General features: G+C 38.0%; 2 protein-coding genes across 11 annotated transcripts in view; one reads left to right on the top strand and one right to left on the bottom strand.

Annotated features, from left to right (window-relative positions):
* LOC131432272 (signal peptide peptidase-like 3) overlaps positions 1-16,763 on the top strand; it is a 109,252-nt gene that overhangs the window by 87,517 nt on the left and 4,972 nt on the right. For all 9 annotated transcript variants that reach the window (XR_009229822.1, XM_058598450.1, XM_058598449.1 and 6 more), the window contains 4 exons: positions 13,782-14,337; positions 14,401-14,523; positions 14,591-15,239; positions 15,300-15,420. Coding sequence is in view for 8 of the 9 variants with exons in the window: in XM_058598450.1 (XP_058454433.1) it covers positions 14,079-14,337; positions 14,401-14,523; positions 14,591-15,239; positions 15,300-15,420 (1,152 nt within the window). In the remaining variant the exon portion in view is untranslated. The remainder of the gene's footprint in view (positions 1-13,781; positions 14,338-14,400; positions 14,524-14,590; positions 15,240-15,299; positions 15,421-16,763) is intronic.
* LOC131432277 (solute carrier family 25 member 44) lies at positions 3,166-10,670 on the bottom strand. 2 transcript variants are annotated; one of them, XM_058598458.1, is made up of 3 exons: positions 10,386-10,670; positions 9,779-10,313; positions 3,166-4,809 (listed from the first exon to the last, which is right to left on the bottom strand). In XM_058598458.1, the coding sequence occupies exons 2-3, from the start codon at positions 9,920-9,922 to the stop codon at positions 3,991-3,993; spliced, it is 963 nt and encodes a 320-aa protein (XP_058454441.1). In that variant the 5' UTR covers positions 9,923-10,313; positions 10,386-10,670; the 3' UTR covers positions 3,166-3,990. The 2 variants fall into 2 exon arrangements, with proteins under 2 accessions (XP_058454441.1, XP_058454440.1); XM_058598457.1 differs by having other exon boundaries at positions 9,779-10,670.

The raw sequence follows: 16,763 nt of genomic DNA, 5'->3' as shown, positions 1-16,763 counted from the left end.
GATCTGAGTCAAAATCAGCATGAGTAATCGGTTCACTACAAATGTGACTTTGATCTGTTAGAACCAGATCAATTGTAGACGGGTTTTTCACGGAAGAGAAACAAGTAGGATTACTGGGATGAAGAACTGTAAAGTAACCAGCTGAGAGTTGATTATGAAGTATTTTACCATTACTGTTATTTTGCCTACAATTCCACTGGACATGCTTAGCATTTAAGTCCCCTATTACGAAAAATTTCGATCGATATCTTGTAAGTTTTTGCAAATCGCCTTTAAAGAAATTTAATTGTTCGCCGGTGCATTGGAATGGCAAATATGCTCCAGCGATGAAATAAATTCCATGAATGGTTTCAACTTCGATTCCCAAGCTTTCAATAACTTTAGTATTGAAAGAAGGTAAAATTCGATGTTTAATTTGCCGTTGGACAAAAATGGCAACTCCACCACCAATTCCAGTAAACCTGTCAAATCGATGAACCACATAATGTGGATTACTTTTCAATTTTACATTTGGTTTAAGAAAAGTTTCTGTCACAATGGCAATATGAATTTTGTGAACTTTGAGAAAATTATAAAATTCATCTTCACTCGATTTCAAAGATCGAGCATTCCAATTTAAAATATTCAAATAATTATTTAACATCACTGTTAAATTTTAAATTCATTATAATATTATTTGCAAATTTCCATCCGATTTGAAATGCTTCAAAAAGTGATGAAGTCGAATTCATTTGGATGATCATTTGAAAAAGTTGATCTTGTAGGTAGATCATTTTATTTTCAGTTATATCGCCTAAATCGACTTCATTTAAAGAAGCGAATGGCATTGAAGGAATATTTGTAGGTAGACTGCCATTAGAAGAAGATGATTTGGCCGGTCTACCTATTAATAAATTGTTTTCGTTAGAAGAAGAACTGCAAGGCGGTCCTGTGTTTTGATTATTTACATTAGAAGAAATAGGAGATAGATTTCTACCTAATATACCAGCATAACTGACATTAGAAGAAGATGATGACGAGGTCGATCTACCTGTCAATAAATTGTTTTCGTTAGAAGACGAATTGGCAGGTGCCTTAGAAGAATTTTCAGGTATGTTCTGTAAATTTAAGGTCGTTGATTTGACTTGTTGTCTAAGCGAACGAGCGTTTAAAATTTTTTCCCTGACAGGACATTTCAAATAATTGGATTTATGATTTCCATTGCAATTTGAACATGAAAATTTATCAGTGGTTTCATTCATTGGACAAACGTCTTTCGAATGCGATTTACCACAATTCAAACACCGTATATCCATATGACAATTTTTGGTTCCATGGCCGAAGCCTTGGCAACGACGACATTGCGTTAAGTTTGCAATACGATTATGCCGTTTATAATGTTCCCAATGAATTTTAATGTGGGAAATGAAACGTACTTTTTCTAAAGTTTTCAAATTGTTTACATCACTTCGATTGAAGTGTATTAGGTAAAGTTCATGGGAAATTCCAGAGCGTGGTTTAGAAGTACCATTCGCTCTTTTTTCATAAGTATTACTTGGGAAGGGGCAAAACCAAGCAATTCTTTTATTTCATTTTTAATTTCATCAATACTTTGATCATTTGATAATCCTTTCAAGACAGCCTTGAAGGGTCTGTCTGATTTTATATCATATGAATAAAATTTATGAAGTTTTTCGGACAAATATCGAATAAGACGTTCGTAATCTTCCAATCCATCCACCAAGACTCGACATTCTCCTCTTCGTCCGATTTGAAATGAGACTTTTACTTCCGGGAGAAAAGTAGAAAGCTCAGTACGGAATGCTTTGAAGTCGGAAATCATCACCGTCACTGGTGGCATAGATTGATGTTTCTTCCCAGAACGACAAGCGTCCATTTTGGGAATTTTTGAAGAATTTTCTTCTATGTCGCTACAATCGGATTCAGGAAGAATCTCGTAAATATTGTTAGACGGCATAGGATCAACGGAAGGGAAATCCGTCCGTTGTCTTTTATTTTTACATTCAGATTCTATAAGATCGTGAATGTTATTAGAAAAATGTTGAATAACGGATTGTGATTTATTCCGTATTGAATTATTTTTAGCCTTAGGCTTGTTGCCTTTCCGGTTGGACGCAGGCATTTTTGAAATTAATGAAATTTTAAATTAAATTAACTAGGCTAAATTAGTCTTCGATTAGACTCCTAGCTAGCCTTAAAAAAGGCTGATTAATTTCTTAGTCACTCTAATATCACTCTTTGTATCACTTAGTCACTCTAATATCACTCTTTGTATCACTTAGTCACTTAGTTAGTGATTCAGGTAGCCTTGAAAAAGACTGAAGCCTTGAATCAATGAAACTCTAGGTAGCCAGAAAAAAATCCCAGGAGCCAAGAGCTATACGCGTGCGGTGCGAACGACTGTTCAACACCGACTGCCGAAAAAAAAGTTCAAGCTCTCTATAAAGTATGATGCTAAGACGGTTTTGCATCGATTTTGAGTCTCAAATTTGGACGAATGTCTGTGAAAACACGATTCTCAAAAGTCTGTAAAATCAGTAACAAAAGCATATCAGCACATATTGAAATCTGAAGATTTATAAATAAATCTGCAAATTCGAAAAACATGCACATATCGGTAAAAACAGGGAAACTTGGCCACCCTTTAATGGATTTTAACAAATGGAGGAAAAGTAGAAGAATGGTATTCTTTTCTGTAAAAACGTGTTTTGATTCTATCTAGACGACATTTCCTTTGTGGGTAATCATTATAGCATGCTTCAACTCAGTAGTGTGGACACAGTATTGTATTAACAATTGAGTTTCTGAGCAGCTTATGCAAGATATATTATTTGCTAATACATAAAAAGGATTGATGATTTTCTTACTGCTGCGTCCATCGATGGGTGACTTCGTTTTCGGATCGAAAACAAGATATATAAAAGCTGCATTTCTAGTTTTGTTTCGATTGCACAGTTGGAATCGTTTACTTTTCGGATCAGATAATTATGTCAACCCTGCGTCCTTGGTCCAGAACAAATATACGGTAAATGACTTGGAGCTAGTTATTTGTTCAAACTATTTTCTGATATGACAGAGTTGGTATAAATTACAAAACTACAATATCGAAAACCATTTGGACTCATACAGCTTGTTGTGTTTCTCAGGAAAGTAATAAAATTAATGTTATAAGTATTTGATACTTGTTATATTTGCCATAAGTTTTTCTGTATGTTACAGTCCGAGAAGACACTATTCCCTTAGATAAACAAAAACTGCTTTTACAAAGCAATAATAATTACGTTTAGCGGGTTGTTGACTAAAAATTCGTTGCTGCTGGCAAAACTGAAAGATTGGTTGCAAAGCAGATAAATTACATTTTAAAATAAGTTCAACACAAGAGACAACAACGGCGGTAACATTGAGACTAATAGTAATTAAAGCAGCAACAGCAGTCACCTCGTGCGATCAACGATGGCCATTGTTATTGGTTAACCACAGTCAGGTGTAACAGAAGCGAGAGGAAAAAAACGTATAACATTTCGTCATGCTACTTTGAATGACTGTGCGGTGAGTGTGCGCCGGATAATTCTTTCCGACTGAATGATTGTTGTTTCATTCTTAATTGTTATACGAGTGACGAACCCATTCTTTGTTTTCGCTTAGTAGACTAGTTTTTGGTTACTACCCTCTTCTACTCTAATGATTCTTCTTAGCTTTTGTCTACCAAAAAAATTTCTACACTCATTCTGAAACAAACGGCTCGGGCCAATCCTACGTCGGTCCTTTACTTCGCTACCACAGTTTAAGAGCTAATTTATAACCATCTAGCCAACGGGAAAATATGCCTAACACAATTATTATCATTGTTACTGTTGCTTCCAGCACAAGATCCGCCATCAGGCAAGCATCAGAAGTCTTTTGGCTTTGTTTTGTTTTATGTTTTCTCTCATCCGCAGTTCAGTACAGATGCACAGGTAGCGCCAATTCCGCCGCATCGCTATTTCCAAATCACCATTTTATTAGATGTTTGTATTGTTCGTTCACCGAGACGCGTTTGATCGTTTCGTAGCCTAAGATAATGCTAAATGAGAATGCGGCCGATTGTACCAGCCGGGCGGTGAGGCCCTTGAAGAACATGTGGAAATGTTCCTCGTGCCAAAGTTCGCGGAACGCAATCTGCATCGAGTCCAGTCGTTGCACCTGCAGTCTCGCCCGCACTATGTCCAGCGGATTGGTAATGATCGTTGTTGTAAAACCGCCTAAACTGCCCGCCACACACTGCACTAGTAAGTGGGATATCCACGGTGGGCTAATTTTTAAGATTTCGTCCTGATACAGGTGGTAGAATGCCCACCACATGGCTGAGTTCGGAACGTAAGCCATTAAACTGGCCGTGTACCCCCGATAGAAACCCTTGAATCCATCTCGGCGCGTGATTTCCCGGGCAATGTCGACCGTTATCCGCAACCGACTGCTGCGCTTGTCGTATTTTATCCCGAGAGTATTCACGCTACCCGATTTGGAGCCGGCTGCCGCTGCCATACCGAGAACCATCGCATGCTGCGATATCACATCGAATGGCACGATCATAGTCTGGCCGACCAGTGAGGCACATCCGCCCGCTACCAGAGATTTGATTTGGTCACTTGCGCCGTTCTGGCTCAGAACGTGCCGTACTCCCTCGTAGGTACTGATGTAGAACACTCCGGACACAATCTGAACCGAGGATATCCAGAATCCACGGTACAGTCCGGGAACACCTTCGTTCCGATAGATTTTGATTCCCGCATCGATCATACCTTTGTAGATGTCGTTTTTGTACTGCACCTGTAAAAGAATAGAGGACGGTTTGGAATTACTTGCTGGTGAAAATCGTACGGCTTTAATAATAATAATTTAGAAATTTTACGTTTCAAGCTAGAAAATTGGAGGGAATGTGGAGATAAAAAAATGCCTGACAATTATTGAACGAGTTATCAAAATTTAGTATTATGTATGTTTGAAACGTTTGAAATTTATTATGTATGTCGATTCTTTTCGAAAAGATTCAAAGCAAATTCTTGGAATTACGTTTCTTTTGTTGAATTTCACCATTTTGTTGAACCGTCAAGCCGGATCTATTACCGAAGAGGTTAACAAATACTAGGATTACCTCTTTCTCCGTTATACTGACTTGATTCACCGATTTCAATTTACCGTTTTTCCCGGTTTGCGAGATAAAAATTCCCTGGTTTTGGAATAGACTCAAATCGTCTTTGGTTAGTTTTTTTTTAAATATTTCTTTAATCCAAGCTTTGAACAGAAATCCAATGTCCAAAACAGAACATTATAATAGGCCCGCTAGTTGAGGATTAAAATATTTTTCGGGTTTCTCGATGTATAAATAAGAAATAATCATTAATCAAAAAGCCTTTTCCTAGTCAAGTTCCTAGATGAAAAATCAAAAAGTCTTTTCCTAGTCATCTAGGTGTTTTGGTTACACGTAACTGGTTTCTTTCGAGCGCACATGATTTTTTTTAATATTTTTATTATACATATGGTTGCAAATAAATCAACAAGGAACAACAATTCCTAAAATGGACGCTTGCCACTCTGGAAAACCATCCACAATCTATGCCTGCAATTTCGAAGCGTTTGGTACAGAGCTTTATCGCTCTTTCCGGAAGTGAAAGTGAAAATCTCAGTTTGGCGGGAAAATTATAAACGGCATGATGGCACAGCGAACTAACCCAATATCATCATTTCCATGACTTCGACCATGGTAGTTTCAACAAATTGTCATATGGACATACGCTGTCTGTTCAATGAATGATACATTCAGATGAATTGTCTTGCTCTGATTGTGATGGAAACCATAAAACCAAGTATTAACAATGTCCTATCAGACAAAAAAAAATCTCATCCAATAAAATCTAATTAAAACTCATCGGATGCCACGCCTGGTTCTTCTAAAACACCAATTTTTTCTGATGTGTCTGTTAGTCAATAAACAATAGGTACATCTGTCCCATTCATGAAATGCAACAAGTTTACGATTTCAATGCGTTGATGAGCGAATAAATCAAATGATAGCTGTAAAAACGCACAATATATCGATATATTTTATCCTTATAGGGCTCTACATCCTAAGCATCTCTCGTGGAGTAATCAGCAAAATAATCAAAAAGTACGAGTGCTTCTTGATGAACTCTCCGCTGGTTTTTAGCCAGTTTTTTAAAAGCCAAACTAATTTATCTTCTTCTAACTCTTCTACAATTGATCTGATTCTAGCAGATCAATGAAACATTTGAAGTGAACTGATTTTGATTGATAAAAAGATTTAAAATTAAGAAATTATTAATTCAATTAGTTATATATTCTACCCCCTTAGAACTAATGGGCTAGGATATAGATCTCATATCGAAAACAATGTAAATCCTGAAATTGTTTTGAGAAATTTCGATAGTTATACATAATTTAATTCATTACATTTTTTAAGTTAGGAGTCTATCAGTTCTAAAAGCTCAAACTAAATTCAATTCTCCTTCATCTACATCAATATCAACGTTCTTATGATCCTACTATGGATCAGTTGAAAACCTTTAAAAGGAAATTAATCATTCATTCACTGAACAAATTAATTCATATACTAAATCTTTCTAAGATTCAATACTGGTTCACAGTAACCAGTTTCAGTTCTCAAAGGAGGAAACCAAATACTCCCTGCAAACGTTGGATAAGATCATAGTCGACAAGTCCAATTTTGTGATTCCTATTGAAATTTTACAGATATAAGAACATAATACAAGTATTGTCTCAAGATGACATTACTGATACAAATCATGATGAAATAAGGGCAATTTTGCAAGTGTGTTGAATACTTATTCTAAAACTTAATAAAAGTCCAAACTATCTTTTTTTCAAGATGAGTTTTCATTGTGCTGTTCTTCATGACAACTAGGAAAGTTCTGAAGTGCTTGCTGATTGATTTAAAACTGCTGTTAAACCCTTAAAATCGTTGGTCAAATTTCTAATGGATTGTTCAACATAGAACCTGTATGGAACAATAAGTTGTTTCAATACTTTTACTGAACATCACAAAATTGGGTATTGTCCCCTACTTTTCACCTGTTGAATAGAAAAATCATGATGCTAACAATTGTTACTCATATTTGGACTAGTAAGATTTTTCCCGGTGATTTTGAGATCGTTTTCAAAAGTTGGACCTAAATATTAAGAACAGGAAATCCGCCACTTGAAGCCTCATCACGTAATCTAGTGGCCATGATTCGCATGACTATTTATATTTTACGGATTACTTCGGTGTTAAACTTGGCAAGGGAATGGCGACAGAGATTATGTTTCTTGAGTATATTCCGAATATGTAAGTTGATTGGTTCATACTCAGCTTTCAACTGACTGCGAAAATAGGACACTAATGAAATCAAAAAAAGTGATATACGAGTTATTTTGTTTGGAAAAATTTACTTCATCCATTGTCCACTTAGCAGCGAGAAAAGATAATTTTTCAATTCACTAGTGTTTATATTTGCGTCTGTATAACAATGCGAGCAATACGATGGAAACAGCTTCTTGTCAAACGTGAGTCTGTCTGTGCCGCAACCTGTACAACTCAATAAAAAAAATGCCGATACAGAGAAAAGCTTCAATGCATTGCTTTAAAGTGTGATTGGCACTCTACACTAAGCGACCCGCCCCTTGGTAGGATCTTACTAATTTTTGAGTAACTTTTTCTAAGCGTGTACTTTAGTATACACTGAAAATCGTTTTTACCTATTTTTTGAGGAGAAATCACTCATTGTCGAGCTCTTCTATAAGCTACCCAAAATTAGGTCGTTATCTACTCAAACTTTGAGTTGATCGTAACAAATGGGTAGCGTGCTTTGTAATGGCAGAACACTTTGGGTAAAGTTACATTTACCTAAATTTTGAGGCCATCTCTCGTTATCTAAAATTGGGGAAATGCACTTTAGTTGATTTTGGGTAGGTTTTGATCAGAAATTAAGTAGCGACTGATAAGAGTGTAGGTGTTATTTTAACACATGATTAGAATTTTAATTTCACTAAACGTTACGTTTGGGGTTATTGTTGGCACTACCGGTGAAACAACCTTATTTTCAAGAATTATCTGTGTTCGTGAGGTGCTCGTTTCACGGAAAAAACAGATCAATCAGACCTTCGACCTCTCCGTATTTTCCGCTAAACGGTTACGCAAGCATAGAGAAACAAATTCAATTAGTTTTGATAGGCTCTCAACGCTATATGGCAACGCTGTATACAACCAATGCATGACATTTTTTGTAGCGACTTCCGGTGACGTCACAGAAGACGAATATCAATGACACGAGAGCAGCAACAGTATCAACATTAACCGGTGCCTACAAAGTATCATGCATGGGTTTCGCGCTACCCAATCGGGTTGCCTTCTTAAGCGTGGCTCCACATGTACGAGACTAACTTAGTTGGTAGAGCATCTCCACAGTCAGGAGAAGATAGGGAGTTCTTTTACGATTCTTTTTCGAACATTTTCATTTATTCACTTTTCAGTTTGTTTCCCGTTGGCAGTATTCGAATGTTGTATATGATTTACGAATAAAAATATTGTCAAGATTTTAGAATGTTGCTGTCCGATGGGTTATTCAAAGCAAAAGGAAAACAAGAAAAATACACTGGTTTTGACAAGCTTAACACGTGTAGTTTTAATGTTTTCTAATCGAATCGAAATTTAGTCTGATTGGTCTCATGTTTTAAAAGTTATCAAGTTTTATGAAATTCCATTATCAGGATTCTGATTGTAGTATTTATTACACAATAAACTTGTAGATCGAATTCGGCCCATGACAAACAAAATCCAGCTGATATCCAGGCTAAGTAAAGGCATCAAACGGTGCGTTGCGTAGGGAGGATAACGAAGAAAAATGCTATTCCGAACATTATCTCCAGACTGCTAGCTAATGCCAGTCCAAGCTATCACTTGAGACGTCATAAACAAACACGGCACGTGACATATATCGCACATGTAGCGTGTGAAGTTCAATCAGCAGACCGAGACTTTCATAGCTTAGCAGCTTGTGACGACGACCCATTCCAGGGCAGCCGACGTTCTGTAAAACGAACGAACCGATTCAATTCGATAAGTACCATTGTGATAGAAAGGATTCTATACCGTCGAACAATGTTCCAGACAAACTGTGAACTAGTTAGCATTATAATGACTTCACAGGAAATTTCTTTAGCTATTATCATCACAAGCTTCCAGAGTGAGATGATTTTGCAACAATGTCGCCACTATGCTGCTGTTTGAGTGTTCGTACTGTAATTTTTTCTCTTTCTTGGAGCTAAGGTTATATCATGCACTTGATTTATTCATACGACGACCAATATTTCCCAATAAAAGCATCATGCTTTGTTGTAACACATAGGATCGATTTTCGTTGTATTGATAAGACTATGGTAATTTTTTAAATTGAGAAACTATATTCATTTGTTAGTGATTCAGCGGGTAAGGCGCAGGCCTAATAAGTAAGCTGTTTGTTTCTTTGACTATAGTCTGAACTGTTTGTGAATAGGAGACACAACGTCAATCGGTAAATAAATAACTGTACAATTATTTTCTGTCCGATCGCATTATTGCATCGCAATTTATTATCCTATTGCCAAAATGCCACCCTTACTATCTATTTTTGAAACGTATACACATCGAGGTTCTCAATATAGAACTCAATAACAAATAAACAAAAACGTATTCGTATACAACAAAACAAATCTTATCAACAAGTTCACACTAGTAACCTACCTGTAGCTGCGTTTTGATGACAGTCAGCGGATACAGTGCACACCGTACGGAGAACGAACTACACATCGACAGGGGGAAGAACTTCCTCTTGTCCATCATGTCCCATTCGATGGTTTTGATGAAAGCTCCGCTGGAACTGTCCATTGCTCTCTGGTGTGCACGTAGTCCCGAGACCACAAACTGATTATTTCCGTCAAATTTAATTTATTTCTGCACCGCACTTGCTCCAATTCTCTATGTTACGTGCCTATGCCATGGGATAACGTCACCTTCATGTTCATATTTCTGCTCGTTGGTTTCGTTTCGTACAGCTAAAGATGCGTCAATAGTAAACTTTTTGCTGACTGATAAGAACTCGTCATTTCGTCATTATGTGCCTGTGTCACACCATTGTGCAGTTATTTTTGCTGTCAATCTGGTGAAACAACAGGATTTCGGAATTGGCCAGAGTTATATACTCTTTCAAACAAAATTGTTGACCTTGGAACCGTCCGCTAGATCTCGCTGAATCCGACGGCAATCCAACGTTTGCCGTCTAAACAAAAGGTTTATGTAACTTTCTGGCACCAGTCGTCTCCTCACGGAAATGTAAAGGGAACTGCCTCACCTTGAACTCAACAGAAAATATTTTCCGTGAAAATTAATTCTCCAGTATCAGTTTGGGCTGCCGTAGTGAGCTGACATGATGGTGGAAACTTTGCCTGTCACGCGCACACGGAGTGAATATTTCGATCGCTAAAATAATTTTCCACACGACAAATTCTGGTTTCAAATTTCTCCTTGCTTTGCACTTTCTGACGGTTCGGTTTGTTTCTACAAAAGTTGAGACACAATGTACATTTCGATGTGGAATGAATGAATGAATTTACGTTGTGTCACTTTTCGCGAAAAAAATTGTGAGAATGAATATGATACAGTGATTGAAAGTAGATGGATTCTGCTATATGAACAGCTGACAGTTCAAAGTGGAGATGCTTTTGTTGTGCATACACTGTACCAGAAACATACGAAATATTGAGTACTATTCGTGTAATCAGAGATGCCATTTATACAGATTTATCTGTATTATACAGATTTTTACATGCGCATACAGATTTAATACAGAGTACAGATTTTATACAGATTTCTCCAATTAAATATAGATTTATACAGATACCACAAAAAGTAAGAAAGAAATAATGAAACTTTTCCGTCTGAGCGTGTTTGATTGCCCATATTAAAATGAAAATTTTTTCGTGCAGCGTCATTAAACTTTATTGTCAGACTGAAAAGTTGTATGACCTGACTTGACGTTGCGTATTGGGCGTTTGAATTCCAAGTCATCATTTTCAAACGAAAAAAGTATATGGATTTACAATTCAATTGTGGTTGATACCAAAAACAATTAAATTTCGTCGTTGAATGTTCTTGTCAGTGCGGCAAGGACTTACGATATAAAGGAATGCTCCTTGCATCTGCCATTCTATAACAATAATCTAATGGAATAATATCTTTAAACATCATTTTATTTCCGAAATTTCCTTCCTTTAGTGAATACAGATAAATACAAAGCAATACAGATTTTCTATGAAAATATCTGGCATCTCTGCGTGTAATAGAAACATTGTATGCAAGAAATTATTTCTCTGGAAACAGTGTTGATGCCATCTCATACAAAAAAGTACTGAATAGTAAGTAATAGTTGCTCAAAGATTGATTTCTATTTATGTTTATGTTAAGTTAGAGTAAAGTTTCATGCGAATTATTTGATTTTAACATTCATTATGTGGATGAAAGTGAATAAATAAAAACCTGTTTTAATCCGTCTGCTGATGCGATGATGCCTTTTTCATATTACTCATATTTTCATTATAATAATTCTAAGGAATTCTTAAAAAGAATTCTTTCTTCGTTTCATTGATTCTTACACAGAAACAAGAATGAAGTCAGTTTCGCTCTTGGAGTTTTTGACTATTATCTTTGGTGCTTTCGAAGCTGGGTACTTGGAACGAATATAGCCGAAATCAATTTGTTTTGCCAGCAACTAACATAAACTAATATATGAAACAGTTTGATTTGAGTCTAAGTTTGTGAAAATTGGTTCTGGCATCTCTGAGAAAATAAAGTGAGTTCCATTTTAGAGTTTTTGGTCAATATGTCTGGACTCGAGTACTGGCAATCGATAAGTCAGAAATCAATTTTTTACTCATTAACCAACAAAACACACACAATATAAGAATTATTATAGCTAGTTCAAAGGAATTTATTCGATTTTAGGCCGCAATATTTATACAGATACTCGTAAAATTGTTTTTTTTTTTACTTATCACCCTGTAATTCCGGTAGTAGCATCAAGATAATATTCAATAGCGTTCTATGAGATTGTAAGACTTTTCAGATGAATCTAAGTTTTGTAAAAATCGGTTCAGCCATCAAGTGCATATTTTTTGCACGTGTTCACAAGTTTTGACGCCATAAGTCTACAAGAACTCGATCACTTTCTGATGTCTTTTCGCAATCAGTTCGAACATTCGATGCGGACGAATCGAGCACGAAGCTTACGATTGCGTTTCGCACAAGATTGACCGTGTTTCGCTAGAACAAAAGATTGAAGAAAATGAAAGATGTTTCATCTGCGTTAAGGATGCTCAGTATTGCGACTCCGCGAGTCTATCATTGAGTGTCCAGGGAAAGTGAAGTCCATTTGACTATTAACTGTCAATATAGCCAAGAAGCTGAGCCAGCAACCAGGGTCACCTCACGTGAGTTAATACCAACCATGAGAAAGAAAAAGAAGAGTTGTGCATGTTAAGATACGCATTTTATAATCATGGGACGATTTTTTTTAGAAAATGAGCACAACACAGTATTTGAAAAGTTGTTTAGTTGGATGGAATAACTGTATAAGATTAGAATTCACTACAGTGAATGATGTAATTTAGGCGACTTTTTTATATTATTTGAATGTATATTTTCCTATTAAATTATAACAAGTTGAATCAGCATTCTCAATGGGAGCGGGTCATATCGCCGAAAGTCGTTTCGCCGAATGCCATTTCGCCGAAAGTCGTTTCGCCTAATAGGTCATTTCGCCGAAAGTCGTTTCGCCGAAAGGGTCATTTCGCCGAAAGGGTCATATCTCCTGCATGTTATGTCTCCTGTATAACTGATGTTGCGCAGCCACATAACCGAAGCCAAGATGGCTCGGCGGGACAAAGCCGCCGAGCCGACGCCAGCTGAGTCGGCCGCCGACCCGCCGTCGGAAGCGGCGGCCTCTTGCATACAAACCTGTAACCGCCTCGTTTGCCCGGTCTACTCAAAGCTAGGTTTCTTTGCTTTAGTTAGGTCCGAACGAGCGGTAGCGAGGTCGGACAGCACATGAACTAAAACGATGTGGCGTAGCCGCATTAGTATTTTTTCATTTTCACTTAATAAACGGAAAATACCACCTTCATTTGCCTGGTAGATACACCTATGCAATTGCTTTGATGCTTACTAGCTAATAGTCAACAAGTTTTCTTGGGAACTACTTTCTGAGGTTCATGAATCAATCTTTATTCAAGAGTACAACAATCAATCATTATTCAAGAAGTACAATGGTAAGTTAACAAAACGGGCGTTAACGCTATAATCTATCGTTTGTCTTTAATTTAAATCAATTCTAATTACGATTTCAAGACGATTTTAGGATTCGGCGAAATGACCCTTTCGGCGAAATGGCTCTCGGCGAAATGGCATTCGGCGAAGTGACCCATTCGGCGAAATGACATTCGGCGAAATAACCCTTTCGGCGAAATGACTTTCGGCGAAACGGCTTTCGGCGAAATGGCTTTCGGCGAAATGACCCTGATCCTTCTCAATGTATAATAATGATGCATGTAATTTTTTTTTTAGATTCTAACGAATATACAGAAATTAAATTGAATTGAAATATTATAGCAAGTGAAATTTGAAATATTCATTTACAATTTATTCAATTAGCTACTCAGTGTTCTGATAATGTATTCCTCTCTTCCCTTTCTAGCTTGTCCGCATAGGTCACAAAACTGCGAACAATCGGGACACCCGTAACACACAAAATGTTCTCTCCAAATAATCCAACATCGATAGCCGTTTGATCGGGCTGCGCGCGTAACCATCTGGACGAACTAAGCCAGGTGCCGCGCCCAAGTGCACGTCGGTTGTATCGGTGATTGTCGGTCGGTCTGACAGCAGTAGTTAGCACGGATCAACCCAGAATCGACTCAGTCGCCAGACCGCAGTGGTCCCCAACGAATTCCTTGGAAGGAATTCGCCCTCCCGAGGACCAGCCAATCGCGCAATGTCGGAAGGATTCGTTGCTGGTGGGCAGCAAGAAGACATACTCCAGCAACAGCAACAGCAGACTGAGTACCAGTGGTCGTCCTACGCCATAATGGATTCGTCCCGAGTTTCCACTTGCCTGATATCGATGCTTCTGATTGTGTATGGCAGCTTCCGCAGTCTCAACATGGAGCAGGAACAACGCGAGAAGGAAAAGAAGCGTCAAAGCGAAAGCATGAACAATTTGATCACGGGAGAACCAGTGCAACAGGAGCAAAGTAAGTGCATTCAATGCGCAGCGTGACGATTGTAGTAATGGGACAACGTTCATTTTTTTTCAGATAAATTTGCAACTTTAGATACTATGCACGCTCTCTGTCTTCCACTGGGGGCATCCGTCTCACTCCTAGTGATGTTCTTCTTTTTCGACTCAATGCAAATGCTTTTTGCCGTTTGCACAGCAAGTAAGACATTTTGGAGTAGATAACGAAAGTATTAGTTTTGAATAAATGGTTCACTGTTACTTTTCAGTTATCGCCACCGTAGCATTAGCGTTCCTACTACTTCCCATGTGTCAGTACATCATTCGACCATGTTCCGATGGTAATCGGATATCGTTTGGAGTTTGTGGTCGTTTTACAGCGGCAGAACTGTTCAGTTTCTCGTTAGCGGTCTCGATTGTCTGTATCTGGGTTTTGACAGGCCATTGGTTGTTGATGGACGCCATGGGAATGGGTCTATGTGTTGCATTTATTGCCTTCGTACGATTGCCAAGTTTGAAGGTTTCCACATTACTGCTCACGGGGCTATTGATCTATGATGTGTTCTGGGTGTTCTTCTCATCTTATATCTTCAGTACGAATGTGATGGTCAAGGTAGCAACACGTCCCGCGGAGAATCCGGTTGGCATTGTCGCACGAAAGTTCAATCTCGGAGGAATCGTAAGAGAACCTCCCAAGTTAAATCTACCAGGCAAATTGGTATTTCCTAGCATTCACAACAGTGGTCACTTTTCGATGCTTGGGTTGGGAGATATCGTTATGCCGGGACTGCTGCTGTGCTTCGTACTGCGTTACGATGCTTACAAGAAGACCCAGTGCACGCAAACGGCGGAAACGGGCGTACCACCACCGAGAGGAGTCGGCTCAAAACTTACTTATTTCCATTGTTCCTTGTTAGGGTATGATGTGATGCAATGCTAGACTATGGTAACAATTCATAAAATATTCTCTTTTTTCAGTTATTTTCTCGGTTTATTAACAGCCACGGTTAGCTCGGAAGTATTCAAGGCAGCCCAACCTGCTTTGTTGTACCTAGTTCCATTCACATTGCTACCTCTGCTAACGATGGCATATCTAAAGGTAAGTATTAATAACCATATGGCATCATTTAAACATGCTGCTACCCAGTAATACTTCATTGAAACTACCAAAACTCATGGATCAGCTGGCAGTATCTTTTGTTTCTCAAATCACGGTACAAATTGTAGTTGTACTATCTCCTCAATAATATTTGCTCTTGAAAATTATGTGTCAGGAACGCAAAATTCGTTTAGCACAGATTATCTGCTGAAGTGCCGATTGAACACAACACAGAATCGCGTAGATTCTTGATTGAAAAACAGTACAGTACCCATCAAGTGAATGAAACTGGACTAGTGTCATTTCACGACAGTAGACACCAGCACTATTATCTAACATATAAGCGGTCAGTAAGAGCAAGTAAATTCCTTTCCCATGTAACCATCTGAGATCACAAGCGAGTGTGATTAGTTGCATATTATCAAAGACTTCATATTAACAAACAAGATATCCAGCTCTCACATTTTCCGAACAAATCTATGGCAACATCCTTTTTTGCGAGCTTTGTGCCCTCAGGCGAGTCCGCATCGAATCTCGTACATAAAAGTCGGGGAGAGAAATGTCAAATTCGTGCGCGCCAAAATAGTAGCACTACGCACCCATACAATTGACATGATATGTTGAATGTGCTGCCGTGCGATGGCGTTGCTGAACTGAAGATTGATATCGCTCCAAGCTGACAGGGTCTGATAGTATACAGGGTCACTGTTACAACGCCGTGTAACCCTCAGAGAGTATGCATAAGATAATACTTGTTTTCGAAACACATGTAGTGGTTTAATGCACAGGAGTGCCTCAAGTGCATCAGTAGCAGTTGTGAATGCTCCCGTCATCGCCATTACGACCATTCTTTAAAGATAATCTAGCTTTGACTGAACTGGCGCAACATATTCTTTCTGAACCATAACAGGCATCCATATGCTACAATTGGCCTAATGATTGTGGCTGTAAAGATCCAATGAATGTATAGGGTTTGAGTCCTCATGATTCTCCAAAAGCCGTATGACTCCTAAAGTATCAATATAGGAAGACCAATTCAGTTTTGAATCACGAATAAATCCGAACTGTTTTCAAACACAACAACCTCAGAATCCAGGAACTGTAACGGACGAGCTCCTGTGATAATTCTGCGACGAGTGAAAAGCTTCATTTATTTTTTTTTCCTGCATTTACAGATAATTCAACTTGACACCATTGCTCAAATGATCACAGAGAGACTATTTGTGTTATTTTCGATCGTTTTTGAAATCTTTGCTGTAGCGGTGTCGAGTAATTGAAAACACGAAAATAACTATAGTATTTTCCGATTTCTGTGTTTCTAGACGATTAGATCTCTTCGATTA

This window comes from Malaya genurostris, chromosome 2 (genome assembly GCF_030247185.1).
Source record: "Malaya genurostris strain Urasoe2022 chromosome 2, Malgen_1.1, whole genome shotgun sequence".
NCBI lineage: Eukaryota > Metazoa > Arthropoda > Insecta > Diptera > Culicidae > Malaya > Malaya genurostris.
This window is presented reverse-complemented; position numbering and strand designations above follow the sequence as displayed.